This window comes from Vipera ursinii (assembly GCF_947247035.1).
Source record: "Vipera ursinii genome assembly, chromosome: 1".
NCBI classification, from domain to species: domain Eukaryota; kingdom Metazoa; phylum Chordata; class Lepidosauria; order Squamata; family Viperidae; genus Vipera; species Vipera ursinii.
The window spans coordinates 7,402,536-7,429,891 of NC_139512.1; the positions used below are offsets into that span (position 1 = coordinate 7,402,536).

Genomic DNA, 27,356 nt, shown 5'->3' on the forward strand with positions numbered 1-27,356 from the left:
TTACTAATGCCCTTCCCTTATCTCTCCGTCTGCTGCCTGCGGGAGATTCTGCATCCAAGGGACCAGAATAACAATAACAGAGTTGTAAGGGACCCTGGAGGTCTTCTAGTCCAACCCCCTGCTCAAGCAGGAGACCCTATTCCATTTCAGACAGACGGCTGTCCATTCTCCTCTTAAAAGCCTCCAGTGATGGAGCGCCCACGACTTCTGGAGGCAAGCTGTTCCAATGGTTAATTGTTCTCACTGTTAGGAAGTTTCTCCTTAGTTCTTGATTGGTCCTCTCTAGGTGGGTGCTTAGTTCTATGTTGGTACCCGTTTGATGGATGTTGGGGTGTATCATCAACAAATCAGTTGCTTTTCCTAATAGCGCCAGTTCCTAGATTTAATAAACCTTCTGCTGTTAAACATATTGCAAATTAGCTACATCTCATCCACCCATTCCAACCAATGGTAAGAAATAAATATATATCTCCATTTTAAAAAATACTCGGTTATATACTTACATTTATGGATACACGTGTACAGCTACGATATATAGGTAGCCCTCGACTCAAGACCACAAGTGAACCCAAGATTTCCATTGCTAAATTGGGTTTTCCCCCATTAACAACCTTTCTTGCCGCAATTGTTAAGTGAATCAGTGCAGTTGTTAACTCAGTAACATAGTTGTTTAGTGAATCTGGATTCCCCATTGACTTTGCTTGTCAGAAGGTTGCAAAAGGGGATCACATGACCCCAGGGACACTGCAGCCGTCATAATGCCAGTTGCCAAGCATCTGAATTTTGATCCTGTGACCATCGGGATGCTGCAACAGTTGTGAGTGTGAAAAACAGTTGTAAGTCACTTTTCAGTGCTGTTCTAATTTCCAGCGGTCACTGAATGGTTGTAAAGTAGGGACGCAGTGGCTCAGTGGGTTACGACACTGAGCTTGTTGATCAGAAGGTCGGCAGTTTGGAGGGTCGAATCCTGAGTGCCGCGTAACAGAGTGAGCGCCTGTTACTCGTCCCAGCTTCTGCCAACCTAGCAGTTCGAAAGCACGTAAAAATGCAAGTAGAAAAATAGGGACCACTACGGTGGGAAGGTAACAGCGTTCCGTGCGCCTTTGGCATCTTATTCATGCTGGCCACATGACCACGGAGACGTCCTCGGACAAGCGCTGGCTCTTCGGCTATGAAACGGAGATGAGCACCAGCCCCTAGAGTTGGAAACGACTAGCATGCATGTGTGGGGCAACCTTTACCTTTTACAAAGTAGTAGTAGTAGTAACAACAATAATAATAAAGTTGGAAGGGATCTTGGAGGTCATCTAGTCCAACCCCCTGCTCAGGTAGGAAACCCTATACGATTTCGGACAAATGGCGGTCCAGTGTCTTCTTAAAAACCTCCAGTGATGGGGGCACCCACAACTTCTGCAGGCAGGTTGTTCCACTGGTTAATTGTTCTAACTGTCAGGAAGTTGAGGATTACTTGTGCAGATAAGTGGGGAAGGGGTGTCCATTATTCATAATCATTCATTAAATGCCATCTGCAAGGAAATTGAAAACAGTGTCCTGTGTAGCATCAGCAATCCATGAGTTCAAGGTTTCATTACAATTTGAAATGTGTTTCTTTAAAACCATCTTATTGCAAGGTTTCGATTAAATAAACGCCTTTCTAAAATATTGAGGCTGAGGTGGTAGAAGGGGGGGAGCATTTTAAAATATATGCCAAGTACTTATTTAATTTAGTAATTAAATCTCAGATTTAATAAAGCCTGTTTTAGTTTCTGTCCTGGGCCTGAAGCACTTTTGGGGAATAAAGTCCTTACAGAGAGTCCTTGCTTAACAATCACTTGTTCAGTGACTGTTCAGACTTAACAGTGGCACTGAATGAATGGGACTTACTATCAGTCCTCAAATGTATTTAAGTCATAGCATCCCCGAGGTCACATGATTGCCATTTGAGACTTTTAACTGCCAGCTTCCAATAAGCAAAATCAGTGGGGAAGCTGGTAGCAGGCAACAGGATGTTGCGCTTAACGACGGCATGGAATTTGCTTAAGGACAGCAGCGTGAAGTGCTGGAACTGCCATCGCTAAGCAGCACAGTTGTATGAGGTTGTGTTTTATCTCTGCCTCACTTATAGCGTTCCTGGTCCCAGCTGCCATCATTAACAGGTAGTCCTCGACTTATGACCATTCATATAACAACTGAAATTAATATGGCACTGAAAAAAGTGACTTATGACCATTCCTTGCACTTACGACCATCAGAGTGTTCCAGTCGTCCTATAATCAAAATTCAGGCACTTGGCAATGGGCATGTACTTACGACATTTGGAGCATCCCAAAGTCATGTGATCACCGGCTCAAGGTCGACTTCGGCCTTCCATCCTTCCGAAATTGGCAAAATGAAGACTGCTGGGAGACAATAAGCTGACTCAGTAAACCGCTTAGAGAGGGCTGCAAACACTGTGAAGCGGTATATAAGTCTAAGTGCTATTGCTATTGCTACATACAACTTTCCAAGGGGGCCTCCAACAAACAGCTCAGTGGGAGAGGCCAAATTGGCTTTAGGACGATGGCAGAAAAAGGTATTAAATCAGGCATGACTCAACAACTGCATTGCTTAGTGACTGACTTTCTGGTTTCAGCTGTGGTCGTAAGTCAAGGACTGCTTGGATTAGGGGAGTGCAGGGCCACGCCCGCTCATCTGCATAGCCACACCCAAGGCCAATGGTCTGGTGGCCCAACAGAATAGAAAAAGCTGGGGGGGGGGGGTTCCCACTAGTTGTCCCTTTGTTTCTCCTCTGCAGAAACCATCTGATGAATGGCGTTGTGAAAGACAAGCGGTTGTAGAGGCACTCGCGGGACCACACTTGCGCAGAGCCGAAGCTGCCAGGACCCCTTCATTCAAACTCCAGCCTGTTCAGGGGTGAACCGAAGAATTACAGAGCTGCCACACTTTCCCGCCCGGAGTTGACAACTAAGCGCTAATTGGGGAGCATTTTACACATTTTCTTTTTGAAGCCCCTTGGAGTTGGGGAGTTCAAGCTGAATTTCCATTAACAGTGATGGCGCTGGAAGTAGGAGGTGGCCCACCATGCGTCATTTGGCCCGGTCAGGTTGGAACAGGGCATTCACACACAAGAGTAGCTGCTTCCCCCTTCTGGTGGCTCAATAGCGCCTAGTAGTATGAAAAGCTCCCACCAGGGTGGAGGGGATGAGGAACTGTCATAGTTTTCTGTGGCTTCTTCCCAGCAGGGCCTTCTCTGTGGTGCCCCCTAAAAGGCAGAACTGTTCCCCCCCCATGGGTTAAGGATTCCTAATTGGTTAAGAGGAAATAAGTGGGGGGGAAAACCCTTCAGAATGTCCAGCTGGCCAAAGCGATGGTGGAAGAGTGAAAAGCACATGTGCGAATCGATGAATTTTCAGCCTTGCAAATAGGGCTTGAAAAGGAGTATCCCACAATGCCCTGCGGCACTTTCATCCCTTTTCTAAACCATGTTTGTTTGTTTGCTTCCCTGCCCTTGGTTACAGTTGGAAGAGGAAAATGGCAGTGATGGTGTTTTGTCTAACCTGTGTATTGGATAGGTTGTATATAAAATAAGGCTTGGATTCACAAGACGGTGATGTTTTCTGAATTGTGTTTGAAAAGAGGGTTTTTTAAAAAAAAATATAGAAATATTTATAGTTACATGATGGGTGACGCACCAGTCTACTTTCAGTTTTGCCCGTCCTTCCATTGGACAACCCCCGATTCCCAGAATCCCCTCTTATCAGTACCGTTCATTTCAGGCAGAGTGGTTCCTCTCTTGTCAGAGGCAGTCTATCTCTCAAAATTGAGAGATAACTTGGAATGTGAGAGAACAGGAAACTGCAAGCAGGCAGAGCTGATATCTCACTCCTGGGTGATTTTTCCTTGGTGCCATTTAAAATGTTGGGTTGGGTTGTGTTTTTTAACCATGCTGGCTGAGGAATTCTGGGAGTTGAAGTCCACACATTTTAAACTTGCCAAGATGGAGAAACAGGGAAAAATGTGTGCTGGTGATGGAAGATATATGTCACAAAACTCAGGGCGGCTATAATCATGTGATTGAAGTTCTACCACCACCACCTTTTTTATTATTTTATCCAAACCATAATATAACAGGTTTCAATTGCATGATTGTGGACATTTGTAATTTTTGGCACTTTTCTCCCTGGACATCCCAGTCTTAGATAGAATCTACTTTTTTATAATGAACTACTATATCCAGAAGGTTTAGAGCAATGTTTCTCAAACTTAGCAACTTTAAGATGTGTGGACTTCAACTCCCAGAATTCCACAGCCAGTCATACTGGCTGTGGAAATCTGGGAGATGAAGTCCACACATCTTAAAGTTGCCAAGGTTGAGAAATACCATTTGGAGCATGCTGTGGCTGCTCTCACAAAGTGAATGGGACAACTTGCCATAATCCACTCACTGCGGAACAATTTAACAATTCTATTTAATTATTTTTTAAAAAATTAAAAAATAATTTTTTGCCATTCACATTTCATTCTGTGCCTCCTTTTCCATCCTTTCTTTTAATGATTCTATTCCACCATTTCTTCGATATTAGTGTAACTTTTGTCCCGCAGCAAGTTGGCCGTGGTGAATTGTCATAGACCCCTCACAAAATGGCCTTGCCGATTCATTAAAAAAAAGCTGCCAAGATTTGCCTTTCTCATCCCGCCCATTTTCTAGAAGGCAAACGAGTGAGGCTGACCCTGGCCACCCTCTTCTGGCTGTTCCTGGAGGAACATTTCCAGACAGGACTGCAATCACCTACGCCATTTTACCTTTCAAGAAGGTCCATAGGGAATTCTAGGAAATAAAAGTATAGGCCAGGGAGTGAGGGGCTCATCTTCCAGTGTCATAGAATGTTGAAACTCAACATTAAGAAAACCAAGATCATGGCATCCGGCCCTCTCAATTCCTGGCAAATAGATGGGGAAGAAATGGAGGTAGTGACAGATTTTATTTTCCTGGGCTCCAAGATCTCTGCAGATGGGGACTGCAGCCAAGAAATTAAAAGACACTTGCTCCTGGGAAGGAAAGCCATGGCAAATCTAGACAGCACACTAAAAAGCAGAGACATCAACCTGTCAACAAAAGTGTGAATAGTCAAGGCCATGGTCTTCCCAGTTGCAATGTATGGCTCTGAAAGTTGGACCATAAGAAAGGCCGAGCGCCAAAGAATTGAGGCCTTTGAACTATGGTGCTGGAGAAGAAGACTGCGAGTCCCTTGGACTGCAAGGCGATCAAACCGGTCAATCCTAGAGATCAACCCTGACTGCTCTTTAGAAGGCCAGATCCTGAAGTTGAAACTCAAATCCTTTGGCCACCGATAAGAAAGAAGGACTCACTGGAGAAGAGCCTAATGCTGGGAAAGGTTGAGGGCAAGAGAAGAAGGGGACGGCAGAGAATGAGGTGGCTGGATGGAGTCACTGAAGCAGGAGGAGTGAGCTTAAATGGACTCCAGAAGATGGTAGAGGACAGGAAGGCCTGGAGGAACGTCGTCCATGGGGTCACGATGGGTCGGACACGACTTTGCAGCTAACAACAACAACAGGGACAGATAGTTCGCATTCCTTTTTTTTTACTTTTTTGTAAATTACACCATTTATATATAATAGGTATATATAATTTACATGCAGACATACAGATAGTCCTTGATTTGCAACCAGTCGGTTAGCAACCATCGAAGTTACAATGGACACCCCCCCCAATAAAAAAGTGACTTAAAAGCTGGTCCCAATGTTAATAGCCACTGCAGCATTCACACAGTTCTTTTCTCTTACAACTGCCCGTAGCAGATGCTACACAGCACCTTCCTGCCTACCCGTTATTCCCCCCACACCAGATCCCTACAGGCCTTGGGCCTGCTTCCCATCCTACTAGGCCCCACACCCTCTCCCTTGCTTAACTTAAAGAGCTCCAGAGCTGGGCTTAAGGAAGGAGGACAGGCGGTTCCGTTGCTGGGCCTCATGACGTGATCCTGAAAGTGACTGCCATTTCTGAGGCAGCCACATTGAATTGGGTATGGGGCCCAGTGGCATGAGAAGCAGGCCCAACGGGTCTGTGATGACCGCCAAAGGGAAGGATCAAGGGAAGCGGAGCACGGGATTTTTGGGGATGGAGGAAGCCCAGAGCAAGGCCTGCACTAGGCCTCCCCAAGGTACCCCATACTCCACTTAATGACCCACACATTCATTTAATGACCTCATCAGGGAGAGTATAGAGATGGAAGGATCGTAATTGAGGTGATTACACGGATGCTTCAGTTAACAGTCATCATGACTTCCAACTGTAATGGTCAGGCTCCATTATGGTCATAAGTCGAGGACTCCCGATACATAACGGGCTATGACCCACATTTAATGCAAAGGCAGGTAGGAAGGGGACAGATAAAAAGTCGTGGGCGCAGCAAGGCCAAGAATTAACTGCTTCCACTGAATATACACGCAGTTAAAATGAATCAAGTATATATAGTTCAGTATGATTTTTAAAAGGGAAAGACTCTAAGATCACGCTTGCCAAAATACAAAGTTTTTTAGCAGTGGTTTACCATTGCTTTTCTGGGGGTTTTTTTCTTCAAACAGCTAGGTTTTTAACCTAGATAGTTACATTTGGGTTGGTTTTTTTTTTGCAACCAATGAAATTGCTGCCATCTGCTGTGATTTAAGCCATACTTAGAATTTAGAATTTCCCCTTTCACACCAGAATGCTCTTGTCAGCATGAAGGCATTGAGTTGTGCTTAAAGATGAACATTTGTTTACCCACAGCTATGGAATTTCTCCCAGTTTCTCCCCATTACAGGGCTGCTAAGAGGTTAAAATGGCAGAATGTTAGTGTTACACTTGGAAAATGATGGGGGGGGGGGGAAATGAATAAAATTTTGGAATGTTTCCAAAGGCTGAAACAAGTGCAATATGGTGCAACCAAAGCTGCATCTCTGCACCCATCATAGGCAACATTTGCAAGTGATACAATTATTCAATTCACATGCTATCCCAAATTTGTTTTTTTCCAAAAGGCAACTGGATTTCTTTGGGGGGGGGCGTGTTGCTTCTCATCCAAAGAAGCTTTTTCAGTTTTAAAGTTCTTAACTAAAGAAGCTCCTTGGACGAGAAGCGAGACATTTTCAAAGGAAAAAACCGCTCCAAGGAAGTCCAGTTGTCTTTTGGAAAAAGCACCTTTGGAACAACCATGACCTGGATGACTTGAGAATCTCCATAGACGATTCATATCCTAGATTTTTTTTAAAAAGAGCTCAAGGCAGATTGTGTGTGTGTGTGTGTGTGTTTTATCGCAACAGTTTTGTGAGGTAGGCTGTGCTGAATGTGTGAGTTTAACCTGTACTTGAGAAGGATTTGAATCCTCTGCCCTCTTCCCTACTACATCTGATTGGATGAGAAGGAGGGACTGTCCCAAAATCAGCCAATGAACACCTGAGGTTGGAGGAGGGACTTCAACCTGGATCTCCTCATTTCTACCATACTGGAGCATCTTCGCCGCTGGATCCAGCTGATGCTTGGATATATCACACTGCTCAGGCACAAAGTTCTTTCCTGCTCTGCCTTTATCTTCACATCAGCCCTGTGAAGTGGCCCAAAGAGTTTCATGCCTGAACACAAGACTTTTCAAAAGCATTCTTACTTCACCAATAGATCACATAAGCTCTGTGACTTGGTAGGAACATCTGTAACCCCACAAAACTGGCATCCCTCCACAGCCCCTTCAACCAACCCAAAATACTGGTGCAGCTGGCTGCAACTACGCTTTGGGGGCAGAACCACACAAGGGCCCCAAGGGCAGAGGTTAACAGGATTTTTTGGGGGTGGGGTGAGACTTCCACAGGATGGAAAAAAAATCCTGACTTTGATGTCTGCAAAGGTTAGGTAAGATAGATTAGATGAAAAAGGGTGGAGGAGTAGCAAATTCGCAGTCTGCAAGATTACGGCAGCAAAGGGCTTTGAAGTGCATAACTAGGGCACTTTTTTTGCATGGGAACGGGTTGCATCAGGGGGATGTGAAGATTCATGGCCCCAGAAAGGGGGAGGCCTCAAAATGGCATTTCCGGAGACATCAAGGTGGGCAAGAATTCCTTTCAGAGGCTGTGAGGTGGATCAGAAAAGATGCTGGACTAGGAAATGGGAGGTGCACGTTGCAATCTGTCCTCAACCCTAGAGGCTGCAGAAACTTCAGCTACCTGCCTCCTTCCCTCCTCCTCCAACTTACCTCATAGGATACTTGTGAGGGGGGAAAATGGAGGACCAGATGCAATATTTCCTTACTTGAAATCTTAAACTACATGTGATTTAGACACCAGCCAAGTTTCTGAAAGTCACTGGCCGGTTTGGGCGAACATCTGGGGGCAGAGGGATGTTTTAATTTCTTTTTAGAAAGATGGGGGAGGGGGGGAGGAATGATAAACATGGCCAGATGAAACGGGAGACTTTATTTTTCTCTTGAGTTTGGGGTGATCCATTTTTAGAGGTTAAGTTTTCACTTTTCATGATGTCAAGCCTTTGAAGAAAAATATAGCTGGAAGCAATATTGCAAGAGAGCTACGATGCAATCTCAGGTTACCACTTCCTGCCGTAGGACTAATAATTATTAATTAATTTATATACCGCCCATTTCGTTATCTGGGGCATCTCTGGACAGCTTATAACAGGGGTCTTCAAACTTGGGCCTTTTATGACTTGACTTCAATTCCCAGAATTGAAATCCCCAGAGTTGAAAACCACAAGTCATAAAAGGGCCAGGTTTGGCTTAACAATATGATAAAAAAAATAGAAATATAAAAATTAGGACTGCTGTGGGTTAAACCCTTTCTATTTGTTAATGTCTCTAATCCTTGTTCAGCAAAAGCTAAATGGAAGGCAAAAACGGCCTTTCTAATGCAAATGGATGTACTTCCCCCTTCAGGCAAGGTCAGGGTTGTAAAGAAACTACTGTGGTTGTTGTTGTGAAAAAGAGGAAGAAAGGCCTGTATAGAAATGGCAATGATCTTCTAGCTAGTCAATAAATCAACGTTCACTGCAGCACACTTCTGCCACAACTGTACGTATGTAAATTATTCCTTCTTCAGGATGATGTTCTGTATATCTAAATGGACTGCGATTTGCAAACGCTTAATCCAATCATAGCATTATTAGGGTGTAAAGTTTCCACAAGATCTTATTATCCCTCCAGGATCCTCAATGTAACCTATCTAATCTCTTTTTAAGATTATCTGAATGAAAGATAAATGCAGGAAGCCAGCAACTTGCAAAGTAAAGCAACAGCCTCAAGCACACTCTGCATTTCCAAAAACAAAAAAACAAACCAGCTTCAAAGTTCTTCAAAGGTTTCATCAGCATTTTAAAGGCTTTATTTTCACATCAGACACTGGACCCAGGTTCATTTTCCTCCCACCTTATTTTTATTAGGTAACCCAAGGTGGCAAAACATACTTGGTACTCTTTGCTCCTATTTTCCCCATAAGCTTGTAAGGTGGTTTGGGCTGAGAAAGGGACTAGTTTAAAGTCACCCAGCTGGCTTTCATGCCTAAGGTGGGGCTAACAGCTTCCCAGTTTCTAGCCTGGTGCCTTAATCATTAGACCAGACTCTTCACAGGATGCACTGGTCACAAACTGGCCAAGCCATAAAGAAAATTAAGAAGTCCCAAACGTATATTGGGGTCTCTTGGTTAGGAAAGCATGTGACCAGGAGGCAAAGCTTGGCTTTAACCTTGGTGTATTATGTCTAAACGGAGATTGTCAATCATCTGGACTTACTTACTTAATTTATTTATTTATTATTTATTGTTTGTTTGTTTGTTTGGATTTATATACCGCCCTTCTCCCAAAAGACTCGGGGTGGTGTACAGGGCAATTAAAACACAATATACAATATACAACATGCAAAGTTTAAATTAAATTAAATAATAGCCCTAACAAGTAAAACACATTCTAAAAATTTAAAAAGATCCCAATCCCTCAGTCCAAGCCGGCAAGCTCAAATAACCAAGTTTTCTTAGGGTTTGTTTTTTTTTTCTTTGAAAAGTTTCACATCTCTTCTGCACTGAAGAAGCTTCTTGGATGAGAAGTGAAACAGTTTCAAAGAAAAAACAACCAAGGAAGTCCAGTTTCCATTTGGAAAAAGCACCTTTGGGACAACCATGACCTGGATGATTGAGAATCCCCATGGACGTAATGCACCAAGGTTAAATCCAAGCCTTGCATCCTGGTTACATGCTTTCCTAATCTGCTTTTGTAACTGGCTGGGACAACACCAGGGTCCCAGCCAACACTCTTTTTGCCAAGGAAAGGGCCCATGTGGTGTCAGCACATAGCCACGGGCCAACCCTACGGAAAGCATTTTTAAATAGGTACTATGATTGATGGGTTAATGGTGGTTTAATTGAGGTTGTTTCTCTCCCTGATTCGTTTCTATCCATTGCTTCTTGTTCTGAAGCCACGGGTGCAACCTAATCAAGGAGGGAATCAACCTAAAACTAAAGAGAAATTTTCCTGACAGTGAGAACAATTCATGGAATGGCTTTCCACTAGAACTTGTGGGTGCTCCAACACTGGAGGTTTTTAAGAAAGAGCTTGGAGGACCATTTGTCTGAAATAGTATAGGGCTTCCGGTGTGAGCAGGGGGTTGGACTAGAAGACCTCCAAGGTCCCTTCCAACTCGAAACCCCATCTTCAAAGATTAAGGTTTGTTTCGTGTGTTTTTTTACATTGATAGTTAAAGACTGACCACCCGGTCAGAGCTGAAGAAGCTTCTTGGATGAGAAGCGAAACATCTTCCAAGTCCAGTTGCCTCCTGAAAAAGCACCCTTGGGATAACCATGACCTGGATGACTGAGAATCTCCATGGACCTTGGTAGCTAAAGAGTTATCTGTTGGTGGCTCGTGGCCTGAGGGCATCAGAGGAAGCCTCCTCCCCACTCTTACCTGAAAGCCATCCCTGCTGAGGGGGGAGGTCTGCCCATTATTGCCTCAGGGTCGCTTCTGCTCCTCCCCAGAGGCCCTTTGGACCACGGGGGTGGGGTGGGTGGGGGGTGGGTGTCCCACCTCCAAAGCTCAAAAGGCTGGATCTTCCCCTCCCCTTTCTCAGGTCGGCTTCCCTCCAGTCCCCAGGAAGGTCCTTCCCTGCCTAGGCAACCAGCGCGCCCCGGGCTTTTCCTCTCCGGACTAGAAAGACCCTCGCTTCTCCCATGGGATCTCTGAGCTTGGGAATCCTCGTGGGGCTCGGCGTGCTGCTCTGGATCTTCCCGGGGGTCGGGGCGGCGTTGCACCCCCAGGAAACGGTGCTCCTGAGATCCCTGGGCCTGAAGGCCAGGCCCAGCCCCAGATCGCCCGCCCCGGTGCCGCCTTGGCTTTGGAAGATGTTCCAGAAAAGAAGCGAGGCGTCCAAGGAGTCCCGGAACCCGTGTTGGGTGGAGGAATTTCAAGTCCCCGGGAACGTCATTCGGCTATTCCCCGACCAAGGTAAAGATCGGGGCAACCGGAATCGGAGAGGATTTGCGAAACGTGCGAGCGCGCTTTAAACTCCTCCTCGACTCTCCGCCGGCTTTTATTTTTTACTCCAAGGAGCAGCTGAAGCGTTTGGAGAGGGCGCGCGCGCGCGCAATGCGTCTTCGTTCCTAAGCCGGAACGTGTGAATCTTTTTTTTTTGGTTTGGTTTGGTTTTAAATCTCATTCAACTCCGAATCCGTGCACGGATCAACCAGAAACTGACCCAGGGTTAACCCCGAGTACGATCACTACAACTTGGAACCGCTGGATCTTTTCTTTCTGAGGTTTTATTTAGAGGCAGCCCAGGCGCGCGTTTGGAGAAAGATAGCTCCTTATTTATTAAATTTACATGTCCCCCGTTTTTTTCTTTCTTTCCTTCCTTCCTTCCTTCCTTCCTCCCTCCCTCCCTCCCTCCCTCTCTCTCTCTCTCTCTCTCTCTCTCTCTCTCTCTCTCTCTCTCTCTCTCTCTCTCTCTCTCTCCGGCTAGTTCCTCCTTGTCTTGACGAGCAATGCGCTTCGTGAAAATCAATGCCCAGCAAAATAATGAGGGTCAATCGCCCTTAGAAATAGCGGGGCAGCATCTCAGCTGTTCCTGAGTTGGGGTTGGAGCAGTTATTTCCGAGAAAATTACTGGGTACGGGGGGAAAAAATGATTGCATTTGGAAAAGTTACAGTTCGAATGCTTACTTGATTGCAACTTGTGTGGGTGTTGAATGAAGCGGCCGTGGCATTTAAGAAAAACGGGCGATTGTGTAAAGAATTAACACAGAGGAAAACAAAGGGTGGGGGTGGGGAAGAAGTGGACAAAAAAAAACCACCCCACAACAATATATTTCTCTACGTGACAAAATAATGCCTTGTAATACAATCGAATTGCTAATCTTTTGAACCATTTTACTTAACAAGAAGGAGAAAATGGGGAGGGGGATGGAAAATTAAACTAAACTGAATTAATCTACATTTCAAAATAGTCTTCCAAATAGGATTCCTACCAGTAAGGTATTTTTTTAAAAAATATAGAGAAATATTGCATACTTGGAAGAGGCACTATTTCTCTATTCCCCCAACATTATCATTTTGAGATCCCAAAGAGTAAAAAAATCCCCACAGTCACCTCCTCCCTGGGTGCATCTTGCTCCCTCCTTTCCTTGCCATCTTTTTAAAAGTCAATTTTAACATTAATATTTATAATGTTAATGTTTTATTGTGTTGCTTTTATTTGGTGGTAAGCCTCTAGATGCAGGGGTAGGCAACCTTGGCTCTTTTATGACTCGTGGACTTCAACTCCCAGAATTCCTGAGCCAGCATGGCTCAGCTTGGAAACTTCTCCCTTTCCCCTCAGCATGGCTGGCTCAGGAATTCTGGGAGTTGAAGTCCATGAGTCATAAAAGAGCCGAGGTTGCCTACCCCTGGTTTATGCCCTTTAGAGCAGACCACATCCAGCCCTTTGATTGTCCCTGTCTGATCTGTGGTAGTGGTGGCCATATTAGTTCGGCCCTCCACAACAGTCCCAATTTTGGATGTGGCCCCTTGGGAAAATAATTGCCCACCCCTGCTTTAGAGCATCTGCGGGAATTATTTATTTATTTATTTATTTATTTATTTATTTATTTATTTATTTAGTTATATTTATATACCGCCCTATTCCCTGAGGACTCAGGGCGGTTTACAGGGAATTAAAAATCCAAAATACAAAAATTAAGAACAAATTAAAAAGTATTAAATTAACCCTGTAGTCAGTTAAAAAACCCCAAATTAAAAATTCTTCCTCAGTCTGGGCCCGAGAGCTGAAAAAGCCAGGTCTTCAGGCCCCGGCGGAATGATCGGAGGTCGGGGGCAGTCCTCAGCTCCACCGGCAGCTGGTTCCAGAGGGCAGGCGCTCCCACTGAGAAGGCCCTATCCCTGGGTGTCACCCGCCGGCAATCTCTCACCGGCGGAACCCATAGCAGACCCTCCCTGTGGGAGCGCACTGGGCGAAGGGCGTTTGATGCCGGCAGCAAGTGTTCCCTCAAATACCCCGGACCCAAGCCATGTAGGGTTTTATAGGTCATCACCAGCACCTTGAATTTCACCCGGAGGGCAACTGGCAGCCAATGCAGCTCGCGGAGTAGAGCTTGCCGTGCTTGCCAGAAGGTCGCGAAAGGGGATCATGTGACCCCAAATGCTTATAAGTCGAGGACTACCTGTACTTGAGTAATAAGGTCTCTGACATGTTAAGTCACATCCCAGTTGGATTATTGTCCTGTGATGTACATAGAATGGGGCCTCCAAATTTGGCAACTTCCCCATGCTGACTGGAGAATTCTGGGAATTGAAGTCCAGAAATCTGAAAAGTTGCCAAGTTTGAAATCCCTGACACAGAACATAGAATCATAGCACTGGAAGGGGGACCCCAGAGGTCTTCTAGTCCAACCCTTTGCAAGCTGCAGCTGGTAACAAATTGTAGCAGGGCAAGCAATGGTGGTTGAAGGCTACTATACCTGGTGGCTGTGATAGCATTTCTCAACCTTGGCAGCTTTCACGGGTGTGGACTTCAACTCCCAGAATTCCCCAGCCAGCCCTGCTGTGAGATCGCCTGCCACAAATTAAATCTTGGAAGTGGGCTTTTTCAGGAATCCCCCCCCACACACACACACTTTAGAAATCCCACCCACTGGAGATCCGATGAGCTGCCTCCCTCCTGGAAAAACTGTAGAAGTTTGTCTGTTTATGTGTAGCACAGAGGAGAGGTGCATGCTATGACTGAAGATTCACAAGCTCATGAATTCTGGGCAGTATTTTAATTTTCCAACATTTTGAAACCTTATTTTACATATGTTTCCCCCCACCACCACCTGAAGGTTATTTTAGCTGTAGGGGCTATTGGGGTATGCCAGTCAAATGTATTTCTGCCTGAGGCGGGGGTCTTGAAACTTGGCCCTTTTATGACTTGTGGACTTCAACTCCCAGAATTCCTCAGCCAGGCACGCGTGCCTGGCTGAGGAATTCTGGGAGTTGAAGTCCACAAGTCATAAAAGGGCCAAGTTTCAAGACCCCTTGGCCTAAGGAGTTTCCTCAGACTTACTGATTTAAAACATTTATATAGACCCCCCATTTTATAATCAGGCTTGGGCGGCTCCCAATCAAAATTAAAAACATTTTTAAAAATCATGGTAAAATTATGAAACTAAGCACATTAAAAAGAGGAAGAAGCAACTAAAACCTGGGCCTGGGGCCAAGTCATATAATCTCTTATCCGAGCGTTGGGAGGACCAGCCAGGTCTTCAAAACTTTATGGAAGGCTAAAAAAACAGTGGGTGTTTCATACTGTAGGTTGTCAAGGAAAAGGTAAGCTTACTAGCTCCCCTCAAAAGGGACTAGGAACATGCCCACCTTATCCAACCTGGTAGGACAGATAACCTTGCCCTGTGCCAGTTCAAACTTGCAACAGTGCTAAATGAGTGGTCAAAGTCCTGGCCATTGCAGCCTCCTGCAGTCAATATTATTGCCATTTCTGACCTTCCTGTTGCTTTTTCATCACCATTGTAGCTGCAAATGGTTGCTAAACCATTGTTACCTTGAGGTAAGAAGGGTGGCCTATAAATTTTATAAATAAACAAGGCAGTCACTAAACAAGGATTATCTGTATATTTACAATGGATCTCTTCCTTTTTCTTTTTTTTTCTTCTTCCTCCCAGGAATGACTTTGCATCTCTGTGGTAGGCTGGGATAGATAGAAAACTGATTACAAATGTTAAGGCGCTAAAAATAAATAAAATTCTGGTCCTAAATGTTTAGTGAATGGCATTGTTGTTCCCTTTTCCCCTTAGCCCAAATGCTTCCTGTCTGGTAACATTCTGATGGTCCTAAAGTGCTTTTGATTTTCTACACCCGTTCTAGGACATTTGATCCACCAAGAAGAGCCCCAGAGTTGGATATGTCTGCAAAAACGGCTATATTTTAATTTCTCTGCTCTGGAAGAAGGAGAACAGTTGATGCTGGCCCAGCTGGAGATTCAGTTCAGCCACAACCAGTACCAGAGTTCCAGCTCAGTTCATCCCTTTGAGTTAAGCCTGTATCGGGCTCCCCAGATGACCTTGCGTGGCATGTCTACCCATCCTTACAGCCGCCAACTCCTGGTGGAGCAATCCTTCGTCCACCTGCACAAGTCCTTTGTCTTCAACCTGACCAAAGTGGCAAAGGAATGGCAGACTCCATCTATGAATTTGGGCTTGTTCCTTGAAATTAGCCTCCCGACGTTGACCGAGAGCAGCTTATGTTCCAGTCTTGATTCCATGGTCAGCACTTCACTGTTGGTGGTTTCCCTCACTCCCGGGCAGTGCAAAAGCCCCAGGAAGAGGCGTAGCACTTACTATGTGCCAGTCTCTGCCAGCAACATTTGCAAACCCCGCCGGTTGTACATCAGCTTCACTGAAGTCGGTTGGGGGAATTGGATCATTGCTCCTCAGGGTTACATGGCCAACTACTGCCTTGGCGAATGCCCTTTCCCTCTGACCGAGGAACTCAACAGCACTAACCACGCCATCTTGCAAACCATCGTGCATTCGCTTGACCCCAAAAAGACCCCTCAGCCTTGCTGTGTCCCAGTCCGCCTTTCCCCAATCTCCGTTCTATACTATGACAACAGTGACAATGTGGTGCTGAGACATTATGAGGATATGGTGGTGGATGAGTGTGGCTGTCGGTGAGTTGATTCACCAGATTCTCCTTGGTCAATTGCTGTTTCACCAACCTCTCCCTGCTGTATCTTTGAGTCACCAGTTCAGTTGTGGTCATGTAGTTCATGATCTCCTTGCTTATGAGTGGCTAGTTGTGGGGTCTTCAAGTGGGATGCAAAATGCTTTTGTCAAAAATAGCTGGAGTTGTGTAGAATTTACAGGGAGGCTATTTCTTACTTTTTATCTACTTTTAAATGTAAGCGAAGTAATTTGTTAATTATTCCTAGGGCCAAAATGAACAAAATTGGTTTTTACAAAAATAATATATTTTAAATCCTTGTACGATTGATTTAAAAACTTTTATCAATGATCTTGGTGATTAAATAAACAAACAATGGTTGTGAATCTTGTGCTGTTTGTTCAAACCAAATTGCTTGATTTCTAAAATAAGACTATGGACTATGCCTATCAAAAGAATGTGGGAAGAATTTGCTAGACCAGACAAATAATCTAATAAATTAGCCAACCAGTTGCTCTTATACAGCTGATAAGTCAAAGCTTTCTGTGTTGGGCACATCCTTAGTATTTGATATCAGCATATCAAGGGCTTCTTCTGCATACATTTTTTAAAGCTAGCAGTCATCATAATCTGATTTTAATTCTGCATGGAACACTGAGCATACGTCTGAAATATCAATGCTAGCTGTGGAGGGCCACCAAGAAATGCAGAGGTACGTTTTTGGATTCAGAATCACCACCTTTTACAAACCACTAAACATAGCTCAGAGGGTTAAGACGCTGAGCTTGTCACTCAGAAGGTCGGCAGTTTGGCAGGTCGAATCCCGAGTGCCGCGTAGCAGAGTGAGCGCCTGTTACTCGTCCCAGCTTCTGCCAACCTAGCAGTTCGAAAGTACGTAAAAATGCAAGTAGAAAAATAGGGACCACTACGGTGGGAAGGTAACAGCGTTCTGTGCGCCTTTGGCGTCTAGTCATGCTGGCCACATGACCATGGAGACGTCCTCGGACAAGCGCTGGCTCTTCGGCTTTGAAACGGAGATGAGCACCGGCCCCTAGAGTCGGAAATGACTAGCACGCATGTGCGGGGGAACCTTTACATTTACCTAAAACATAGCACGGACAAGCATCTTGCTGGAAATGAGACTGGATTGGATTTTAAAATATAAAACGAGGCATGGCATATGCTGTAGTTGTCCCTAGTTAACAAAAAAAAATTGATTAGATGTGGCCACATTTGATACAGATTAAAGAAATACTGTCCCAGCTTCCAGCACAATTGCAAGATAAACTTGTTCATTTGCTCCCGTGTGCTGGTTGCAGGAATACAGTACACTATTAAATCTTTCTTAAGAGGGTAATCAGCAAAAGCCAGTACAATTTACAAGATGTAAGATGAATGTGTCTGTGCATAATATTGAAGTGTTCTGGCTGAAAGGTTTATAGCTATACTTGTTAATAACATCAGAATTTCGAGTCCCCAGGCACAGAATGCAAGCGTTTTTTTTATTAATTTGATGAGAAACAGGTTTTAAAACAGACAGAAAAAAAATCAGCACCGCGTTAGCACTGATGTTCTGGTGGGGTTTTGCATTGAAACTCAGCATTTTTATAACCGCTACAAAAGGGGAAAAAATAATCACGAAGAGGCAAGCATTGCTACCTAGTGAAATGTGAGGAGGGAAGGGGAAGGAGTAAGGAAGATAGTGGGAGCAGGGAGCTACATTTACTTAATGGATCACATTGCACAAAGAGGTTTAAGCGTTTAGTCTAGCTCAAAAATCTACACAGCGACACAGCTAAGGGGATGGTAGAAGAAAAGAAATTAACAAGCAGTTCTCCAACAGTTGGAATAAAGATTCCACATTTCAGGCAGGCAGGTGGCCTTTCCCATACACATGGTAGAAGTCTAAACTCTGGAGACCTTTTCAATTCATAAAAACAATTGCAGATTTTCAATGCATGTGCCCCCCCCCTTCCAAAACCTGCAATATAAAGGAAGGCCCAGGGAATGCTAAACGGGCAAAAGGCGCCAAATAGGCTTTCTTGCATAACGTTGAGGGGTTTTTTTTGGGGGGGGTGGCAGGGCAGTAGGGCAAAATTGGGAATGAACATTACAAATGTCCAATTTTTTATTTTTTTTAAAGTAGGGGCTCTAAAGTTCATTCATGTAAAGCTAGGGTGGGGGAGTCCTCAACATGTACAAAAAGTTAAAAACGGATGCTTAGAGCCCTTTAATTGGAAAATGATTTTTTAAAAAAAAAAATCACACAACTGGGCAATTGGTGAAACTTGTCTCGGATAAAGGAATTCCACCTTTGGTGGCGAGAAAAAAATCAAACCAATTGTAGGCTAACAGGCCAGGCGTTCTCCACATTTTTAAATGCAGAAATGCATGCTTTCTGCGGTGAGCCAAGGTGACTTTTTTGTGGTTTTTTAAAAAATAATAATAATAATAATAAATTGTCCTTTTCCAGTTGGGATTTGAAATGATAAATCAAAGGAGCCTGACTGAGGGTCTTGCACCTTCACCTGGTCTCCAGCTTCGTTTAAACTTCTGATGCTCATTCCATAGCTCCCTATATAAAACGTCAAGAAAAATACCCTCCATGCCAAAGATTGGATTTGCCCCAGAGTGGCCACCCTTAAAATATCTGCCTGCTTTTCCTCCCCAAACTATCTCAATATATCATCAGAGAAGCTTTACTTCAAAACCAATATAATCCCCTGTTTCCACTACAGTTTTCCCAATGTCGGCAGCAACTAATTTTTTAAAAAAAAGCAGGTCAATCCCAGCGTTCTTCTTTCTCAGGGGCCAAAGGGCACAAGATACACATCTCCCTTTTGTAAAGCGTACGCAGCTTAAACCAACAGCCCAGAGAAGAGCCCAGGCAGGAACCAATTAAAACTGACACCACCATTCTGATTTCTCCACTGCACTGGCAGGATGCATCGGCTTCCTTGCAAAGATGCGCCTCCCCCAAGAAGAAGAGTTTGACTGACTGAAATCACACAGAAGAGATCGGTATTCTAACTTGCGTTAAAACATACAGATATAGATACATATATATGTGTGTGTATGTGTATCTTTTATGGGGTTGTTGTTGTTGTTTTTTAAGCATCTCAAAACAAGGATTTTCCTCCAGGTCCACTACTAAATTTCGGAGACAAAACTTCAAAAAAAAAAAATATATATCCAGTGCTTCTTTGAATTAATTTCTTTTTTCTTTAAAAAAAAAAAGAACCATCCCATCTTGCCGTTAAGAAGCCCATTCGGACTGTGGGCGAAGCCGCACGAGGCTCAAAAGCCAGGTTTTTGGACAGCAAAACCCACGCATCTCAGAGTCGGGTACCCAGTCACAGCTGGCTTCCCCACAAGCTTCAGGACGTGTTTTTTTTTTCTCTTGGATGGTGCGCTTGTTCCTAAAAAAAAAAAAAAAAAAAAAAAGGCCAACAGGTCTTCTTTCCTTCCTTCCTTCCCAACAAAATAAAACAAAAAACCCGGAGATTGGTACATGAACAACTCTGAGATGGGTGTTTTCCTCTCCCCACCTGTTCTAACTGTGAAACCCTGCTCGCAGTGCAAACGGAACGAAATGATTCTTCTAAGACCCTTCCTCTCTTTTCCCAGTGGGTGTGTTGGTGGCAGGGGACGGGGAACGTCGCTGGCCACTCAGTTCTTCCAGGGCGAGTTAGTTCTCCCTCCCAGTTGAGGTGCCAGTCGGGTCTTCCGGTGCTTCTCTTCCCATCTCTCCGGTCAGTCTCCTTGCCTCAGTGACCTAGCAGTGGGCTCTCTTCTTTCTCTTTCGCTCTCTTGCTCTTCTTTCTCCTCTCCGTTGGTTACTCTCTTTTTATCCCTCTCTCTCTCTCCTGTTGCTCTCACAGAGTCGCTTCAGTTTTAGCAGTGGAAAACAGGTATCCATTTTATTTTATTTTTATTACCCTGAATAAATTGCTGTTGAACTAAGCTCCACGTCAGCTTAGCTCTTCTCCTTCAACCTAAAGGAGAGAAGAAGAATGTCATCAACATCTGAAGGTTTGGGTTAAATTCCTGAAAAGTTTTCTCATGGGAGGTACTTCCAATGAACGAGCGTAACTGATCCATAACAATATGTTGTCACTGGCATAACGCTGCCCAGAGCCGTAATGGGTTGGGACAACATATAAATTGTTAATATAAATGAATTAGTAAAACTAGAGTTAAATCTTAACCCAAGAAGACAATGCCACCACTTCCAAAGTAGCACTTTCTCATATGCTGGCATTCATATTACTCGATTTTTTTTTCTTCCAAGAGGCCCAAATATGTGAATCAAACTATGCTGAAGTGAATCTACTAACTAGGCTGTTAGTAGAAGGTTTCTTTGTTTTCACAGTTGTAAAGAACTGGGCAAGGACTTTACCTAATAAAAAACGTCCAAAATGATAGAAACAATTGATACGTGGGTCTTGCCTGCACTTAATTTGGAAAAAGCAACTGCCTCTCCATGGCAATTCCATTGAGATAGCCTGATCAACAGACATTGGTAATTGCCCATTTATTAAGGTTTTCAATGTTTCAAAGACTGTCTATATTTATTTATTTATTTATGTCAATTTATTGGCTGTCCAGCTCCAATGGAATATACGTTGTGACAGGAAGCTTCACTACAGAATGATGCCTCATACGAAATGCTTCATTTGATTAGACATAAATTTACCCATTCGTATTCAAAGGGGGATTCCCAAATGGAGACTTAGGAGACAGAGAAAGACATTTTGTTTTTGTTTTTTCAAATCTCAAAAATATTATAAAAGCAAGATGTTTTTCTCAGCAGAACCTAATCTCGGGGTTGCATTTCATCTGAAGAAAAAAAGGGGAATGGAATTTTGTGTGATCTTGGAATTTTTTTCCCCTGAGTTTGGGACTAAAACTCAAAGCGAATTGGAAACTAACCAAAGAGAGGACCAATCTACAACTGAGGAGAAATTTCCTGACAGAACAATCAATCGGTGGAACAGCTTCCCTCAAAACGTTGTGGGTGCTCCCCATCACTGGAAGTTTTTAAGAAGAGATCGGACAACCATTTCTCTGAAATGATATAGGGTTTCCTGCCTGAGCAGGGGGTTGGTCTAGAAGACCTCCAAGGTCCCTCCCACCTCCATTATTCTGCTATTCTCTCACAGCCCTCAGCCTCTTTCTAGCTTCTCTAGTTGAGTATTACAACCTAGGTTAGCAATCTTAAATAAGCAAAAAGAAGCAAAACAATCCAGGAAAATACCAATCTGCCAACTTGCTTGACTATTCAGAGCAGCTGAGAAGGCAAGAGATGAAACTATCAAGTTATTTTCGCCCCTTAAACCACCTTACACTCTAATACTGTGACAGCCCCGTCACTCCATGTTGATATGCACGTTCCCCCTGGTAAGTTGAATCCTGCGACAGGGCCACGTCAATCTGAGATTTAAACTCATCACCAAGGTAACTATCCTGAAGAGAGAGAGAGAAAAAACAAAACAAAATTCCAAATCAGCATTTTTTTTTCCCCCACGCAGAAAGATCTATTGAGCCACGAGGTGAGAGATACTGATCAAACTAAGACATACTTAGGTTCCTTTTCCCAAGTGGCCATTTTACAGAAACAATGAGGAAACAAGCGACTGAAGAGCGGCAGAATTCGAGATTAAAACGGCTAAGAGATGATTCAAAACTGTTTTAGGAACCAGCTTAGCAGATGACTAGAAGGATATTTCACAATTCTGACCCCTTACAGCAGGGGTCCTCAACCGTGGCAACTTCTAAGACTTGTGGACTTCAATTCCCAGAATTCCTCAGCCAGCAAAGCTGGCTGAGGAATTCTGGGAGTTGAAGTCCACAAGTCGTAAAAGTTGCCACGGTTGAGGACCACTGGCTTATAGTCTTTAGCTCACTTGTGCCGGACAGTAAATACATTTCTCAAATGAACGATTGATCAGAGGAGGTTCCTAATGACTCGGCACAAGACAATCTGAGGCAGTCCTCCCAATCCTGTACTCTTCAGACGTCAGGTTACGAGGACAGCTAGCATTCACGGGGGTGGTAAATAGTCTGAACACTTCTCGCACACAGCCACAGGAAGCAAAGATGGTTTTTTTGCCTTTCGAGGGAACCTCTCTAAAGGCCTTCAACGAAGAAGACTTGTGCCGCCACCTCCCCAAAGAGTGCTTACGTCTCGGAGGAACCGGCTCAGAATCCCTTCCCCCCCCCAAGCGGCAACTGAGAAGCACACTTTTGTGTTACCTGTGACAGTTCTGGCTGGGAGAGGCCGGGCTGGCTCATCTGCGACGGCTGGCTCATGGAGATGTAGCCCTGGGTCAGAGGGCCCTGCGAGAAAGGCTGGGAGGCCACATCCTGGCTGGCCTGGCTGTTGGGCAGGTTCGACTGGCCGGCCCCCGGGATCCCAAACCGGTTCTTCTGTCGCCCCCCACGGCCAGCTTTGCCTTTCAGGTTCCCACGTCCTGCAAGGGCAACCAAATCTCAACACTGCAAGTCCTCGACGTCCGACCCCAGTTGAGCCCAACGTTTCTGGGTTCTAGCTGAGATTTTGCCCTGGTTTCTTGCCCTGGTTGCTAAGTGAATCAATGCAGCTCTGACGTTAGTGAGACAGCCGTTAAGCGAATCCACCGACGGCTCGCCAGACAGTTGCAAAAAAGTGATCACGCGATCCAGGGACGCAGCAACCGTCGTTAAGTATGAGTCGGGTTGCCAAGCGCCTGAATTTTGATCCAGGTGACCATGGGGACGCTGCGGCCACAGTTGTTAAGTGTGAAAAGCAGTCCCAAGTCACTTTTTTTCCACTGCCGTTGTAACTCTGAATGGTCACTAAATGAACTGTTGTAAGTCGAGGGCTACCTGTACACACAGACAGACACAAAACTTTTGTTTGGCAAGACTGGACCTCCAAATAGGCAGGTGATATCTACATCTGGGACAGATCCCATTCTGTGCGCGTGAAACTATTAAACATGTAATGTGAAGGAACTCTTAGTCATGCTACAACAGACCTGGCCACCTCTGGCCCTTTGACTGTCCCTGTTCATCCCGCGTGGATGGCTTTTATTTTGAAGGCAACTATTTTTTTAAAATTTACCTATGTGTAGGTGTGCATGCCAATGCACCTTCATCAGCCTATTGGCTCAGCCCTCCACAACAGTCTCAGTTTGGGAAAATTAATTGCCCATCCTTGTGCTAGAAACTCCCAACTAGAAATCTACCTTTCCCCCTTAACAAAGTTACATACAAAGATCTTAAGTAGAATATGCTACTGTTAACCTCCCTCCCAAATACGGCAATTTCAAGGCTAATTGTCAACGATAATCTTATCCGCTGTTTGACAAATACATAAAAGGAGTTGCTTTCTGGCTGTGAAAATAAGCAAGATCAGAACAAGTCAGATGCCCAGAAATTTAAGAGTCTGCCTCATTTACAAGGGCCTGCTGATGGAGCATGGTGCAATTTTGGAGTAAACCTCTTTCATTGACGATATATTTTATTTCATACATGTCATATTGTTCCACTACGTCTTGGAGGGAATTGGGAGTTGCGATGCCCTTCAGTGATTTATGGAAGGGGTATCCAACGTTGGCAACTTTTAAGACTTGTGAACTTTGGTTCCCAGAGTTCCCCAGCCAGCCATTAAACTTGACAAGGCTGGAGACCTCATTTTATGGCGTTTGTCTTTTCTTATATTTCTGTTTCGTATTTAATTTTTGTATTCGCATACTGCCAAGTGTTCACAGATTGAAGTGGAATTTAAAAAAAAATCCAGTCAATTGATCCAATATACACATGCATACTGGAGAAGATGAACAGACACCAGCCTAGAGACATGCTACTTCTTAATGACATCTGCCACAGGCTGCAAATTGCAATCCTTTTTTTCCCCCTCCCCACCCCCTCATTCCCCTCCCACCCTGCACACCTTTTCTTAGTGGCCACATAGCAAAATGATTTGCACCTGCAAACATCCCACCTGCAGCCGGTCCATTGGCCTGTCCGAAGTACCCCGGTGGAGGCATGGGCGGCATCACCAAGTTGAAGGGGATAGGAATGTTCATGGTGGTGACGTGGCTGGGCCCAGCACTGATCATCCCGATCTGATCGTGTGTTTGGAAATACATGTTGGATGGCCGGCCTAAGAACGTGGGGAGAAAGTTGAGCGGTTTTAAGATAAGATAGCTACTGCGATTATGTTTCCTTTACCCAGGTCCTTTTCTCCTGGCGCAAAATGGGATAAGGGACTGTTTGCCTCTGAGGTTTTGATTTGGAATGGCACATGGAAAATCCATGGCATGTATCCCCACCCCCCGAATCCACTGGGCAAAGGTGAATTGCTCTTCGCAAGCAACCTCGCTAAAAAAAAAACCCAAACAAATCAGAACAATTAACAACCACAACAATGTAAGGCAGGCTGTGGCTAGTTTAGGAATTTAGCTTTTTTTTTTTTTTTTTTGCTCAGGAGCCAACGTATCACTTATCTGGATTACAGAAAGTGCTAAAACATCTTACCTTGGCTGCTGCGATCATAAACTGATCCAGGGATAATAGCTTCACGGGCATCATACATAGCCGTTGTCATAAACCGGGCTCCCTAAAACAGAATGCAAAGTTAAAATGTATGAAGAAGAAGAAGAAACGAGAACTATTTTTGCTCTGTTACAAACATCTGGGATAGCTACTGACAGAAGACTAACTTCTTGCCTCTAGGTGAGATGGGCGGCATATAAGCCTAATAAAGAAACAAACACACAAAAACAACTTTCGTTACAGGACTGCTGAACACATTTACAATGTACTGCTTGCTATACAGCTTGCCTCCCAGCTCTGCAAAGGGCTAGAATTTTGCTAGTAAAGATACATGGGAAATGCATCCTGCTGCTTTGTGCAAGATGACTCATGATCTGAATCAGCTTAAGGCAGATGTTTACTTGTTAACCAATGTACTGATTGTGCGGAAACTTATCGTATAACAGAAATGGAAGGTGCTCTTCCAAGCCACGGAGCCCGAATTCATCTGTGTGAATATGTGGAGTCCTTGATGCTCTCTGAGCTTGGTTTTTTTTTTTTTTTAGAAATGTTTCATTAGCCGACTAGATGGCATCATCAGTGCTAGTAAATTCACTCCCTGTTTACATACGGTAGCTTGTCCTGCCAATGTTGGTGGGGATGTGATTTTCTCCCTGGCAGTTCCTTCATTAAAGTACAGTTTTTCGCTTGATTGCTTTTCTGGTGTTAATCCCAGATTATCTGGGTATTCCCTGATGGACAGGATGTATTCTGGTATTTTTGTTTCATTCTTGGTTGTTTTTTTAATCGTCTCTTTTGAATAGCACGTAAATGTTATTTATCTCTGTGTAGTCTAATGATTTGTCTGAATGCCAAACTTCCTGAACTTCCTAGCATTTTTGTATTTAGCTATTCAAGATGTTCATAATTTCCCAGTTGAAACTACGGTTGAATCTGTGTGGAATTTTTGCCCTATCTACTGACTGCACTCTGCTGGTCTTCTGCTGGTCTGTCTTAGATAGCAATTGTTACAGTCCTCACAATGTACGATGCAGATGATCCCTGTTTATTTTTCTTCTTGGGCTACTGCTTCTTTTGATTTACTGAAGATGTTTTCAAGGGCTTTTGTTGGTTTGCATGCTACGGCGATGCCATCTGTTTGTAACAGTCTGTTGGTTATTTCTGAGGTGTTTGATGTATTGTCATGTCATCCTTTTCATACCTTGTGTTTGTTGTGCTACACTGCGTTGAGTGATCAAGAAGAAGATAGTAGTCTCCTAATCAAGGAATTACTAAGGAGAAAATTACACCTCCCCAACACTCCACAGTTTAATCTTGAGGTACATACATTCTATTTCTTGTAAAATGTTTCTTGGATTAAAAAATATATAATTTTAACTCCCTGCTTATGTAATTATGAGAGTTTTCTCTTTCAAAAGTAGGGTTTCTGTATGGTAACGTTGGCTTTAATTTCCTTGATTTTAAAATATCCCACTGGGTTAGAATGCCCTAGAACAGTGTTTCTCAACTCCCCAGCGAGAATTCTGGGAGCTGAAGTCCAGATATCTTAAAATAGCTAAGGTTGAGAAACACTGCCTTAGAATACAAATCACCCAAGCCTGGAAATTTAAACTTATTCGAAGAAAACAAACACGGCCTGTTTCTTTCCATCCAATGTTCAATTCTAGTCCTTGATCTTGCTTTTTGTAATCGCTTGTAGTGGTTGAGGATTGTCAGCAGCTTAAACATACAGTATCTCAAAAATCTCTTTAGGTTGTCCTTGGCACCTTTTGGCAATCTCAGCCAATTCTGATTTTTAGCTTACTTGAAACAATGTTGACTCTTTCAGGTAAGCAATCTTGCTGGTAACCTGTCCTTCTATTCTTCCTGCATCAGCAGCCTTCTCTGTGAGACCTTCACAAAGCTTTTTGCATAACCACATTTGCACTTTCAGGTGTCTTTCCTTCCCCCACCCACTGGAATCATCATCGTGTAAATTATGTTCTTTTATAGGGTCTCCGTCCCAAGCTGAGTCTTTTCCCCCGCTTGTTTCATCTGTCATGAAATCTTGCAACTGATTATGGGCAGCTTTAACAATCCTTAATATATATTAAATGGTGGTTTTTTTCCCCCACTCTTTGTATATTTTTTTATTTCAGCCAAGTCTTCTAATTAAGTTAGAATCAGATCCAGAGTACCTTTACCCACTTGACCTCTTCCTCACTGCTATTCATGTTTGTTTGAAAAAATCTGTACTTTTTAATCTTTTAAAAAATTGGAGAACACTACCTAGAACCTCTCCTTAGTATATAGTGCGTGTAAGACCTTCGCTCCTTCCGGTGCAATTTAAAAACTTATTTATTTGAACAATCTGGCCTGGTCTGATGGGTTTGGGGTTGGATTTAGTTTTAACACAGTTTTATTATTGTATTATATTGGGCATAATTATTTAATTCTTTTTAACTCTTTTTAACTTTTGTATTTATATTTTGATATTTATTGCCCTGTACACCACCCTGAGTCCTTCGGGAGAAGGGCAGTATAAAAAATTAATTAATTAATTAATAAATAATAATAATAATAATAATAATAATAATAATAATAATAATAATAATAATAATAATAATAATATTAAGAG

At 43.8% G+C, this 27,356-nt stretch overlaps 3 protein-coding genes across 6 annotated transcripts in view; 2 read left to right on the forward strand and 1 right to left on the reverse strand.

Annotated features, from left to right (window-relative positions):
- Positions 1-3,603, forward strand: part of CERS1 (ceramide synthase 1) — a gene marked incomplete at its 5' end in the record, with an annotated part of 35,878 nt that extends 32,275 nt beyond the window's left edge. Inside the window, one exon of the mRNA XM_083364454.1 lies at positions 2,795-3,603. Coding sequence (XP_083220580.1) covers positions 2,795-2,837 — 43 coding nt within the window. The 3' untranslated portion in view covers positions 2,838-3,603. The remainder of the gene's footprint in view (positions 1-2,794) is intronic.
- A 7,617-nt stretch (positions 3,604-11,220) lies between these two features.
- Positions 11,221-16,415, forward strand: GDF1 (growth differentiation factor 1; the record flags this gene model as incomplete). Its single annotated transcript, XM_083350330.1, has 2 exons — positions 11,221-11,494; positions 15,401-16,415. 2 exons carry the CDS (start codon positions 11,221-11,223, stop codon positions 16,207-16,209), a joined length of 1,083 nt encoding a protein of 360 aa, XP_083206456.1. The 3' UTR covers positions 16,210-16,415.
- A 1,264-nt stretch (positions 16,416-17,679) lies between these two features.
- The window catches only part of UPF1 (UPF1 RNA helicase and ATPase), a 41,785-nt gene continuing 32,108 nt past the window's right edge, over positions 17,680-27,356 (reverse strand). Inside the window, exons 20-25 of one of the 4 annotated variants that reach the window (XR_014492590.1) lie at positions 24,722-24,803; positions 24,135-24,347; positions 22,454-22,671; positions 21,545-21,664; positions 19,747-20,193; positions 17,680-19,617 (exon numbers count right to left, since the gene is read on the reverse strand). Coding sequence is in view for 3 of the 4 variants with exons in the window: in XM_083363186.1 (XP_083219312.1) it covers positions 21,548-21,664; positions 22,454-22,671; positions 24,135-24,347; positions 24,722-24,803 (630 nt within the window). In the remaining variant the exon portion in view is untranslated. Of the gene's footprint in view, positions 20,194-21,544; positions 21,665-22,453; positions 22,672-24,134; positions 24,348-24,721; positions 24,804-27,356 lie in introns of all 4 variants that reach the window. The other 3 variants (XM_083363186.1, XM_083363187.1, XM_083363188.1) reach the window with 3 other exon arrangements.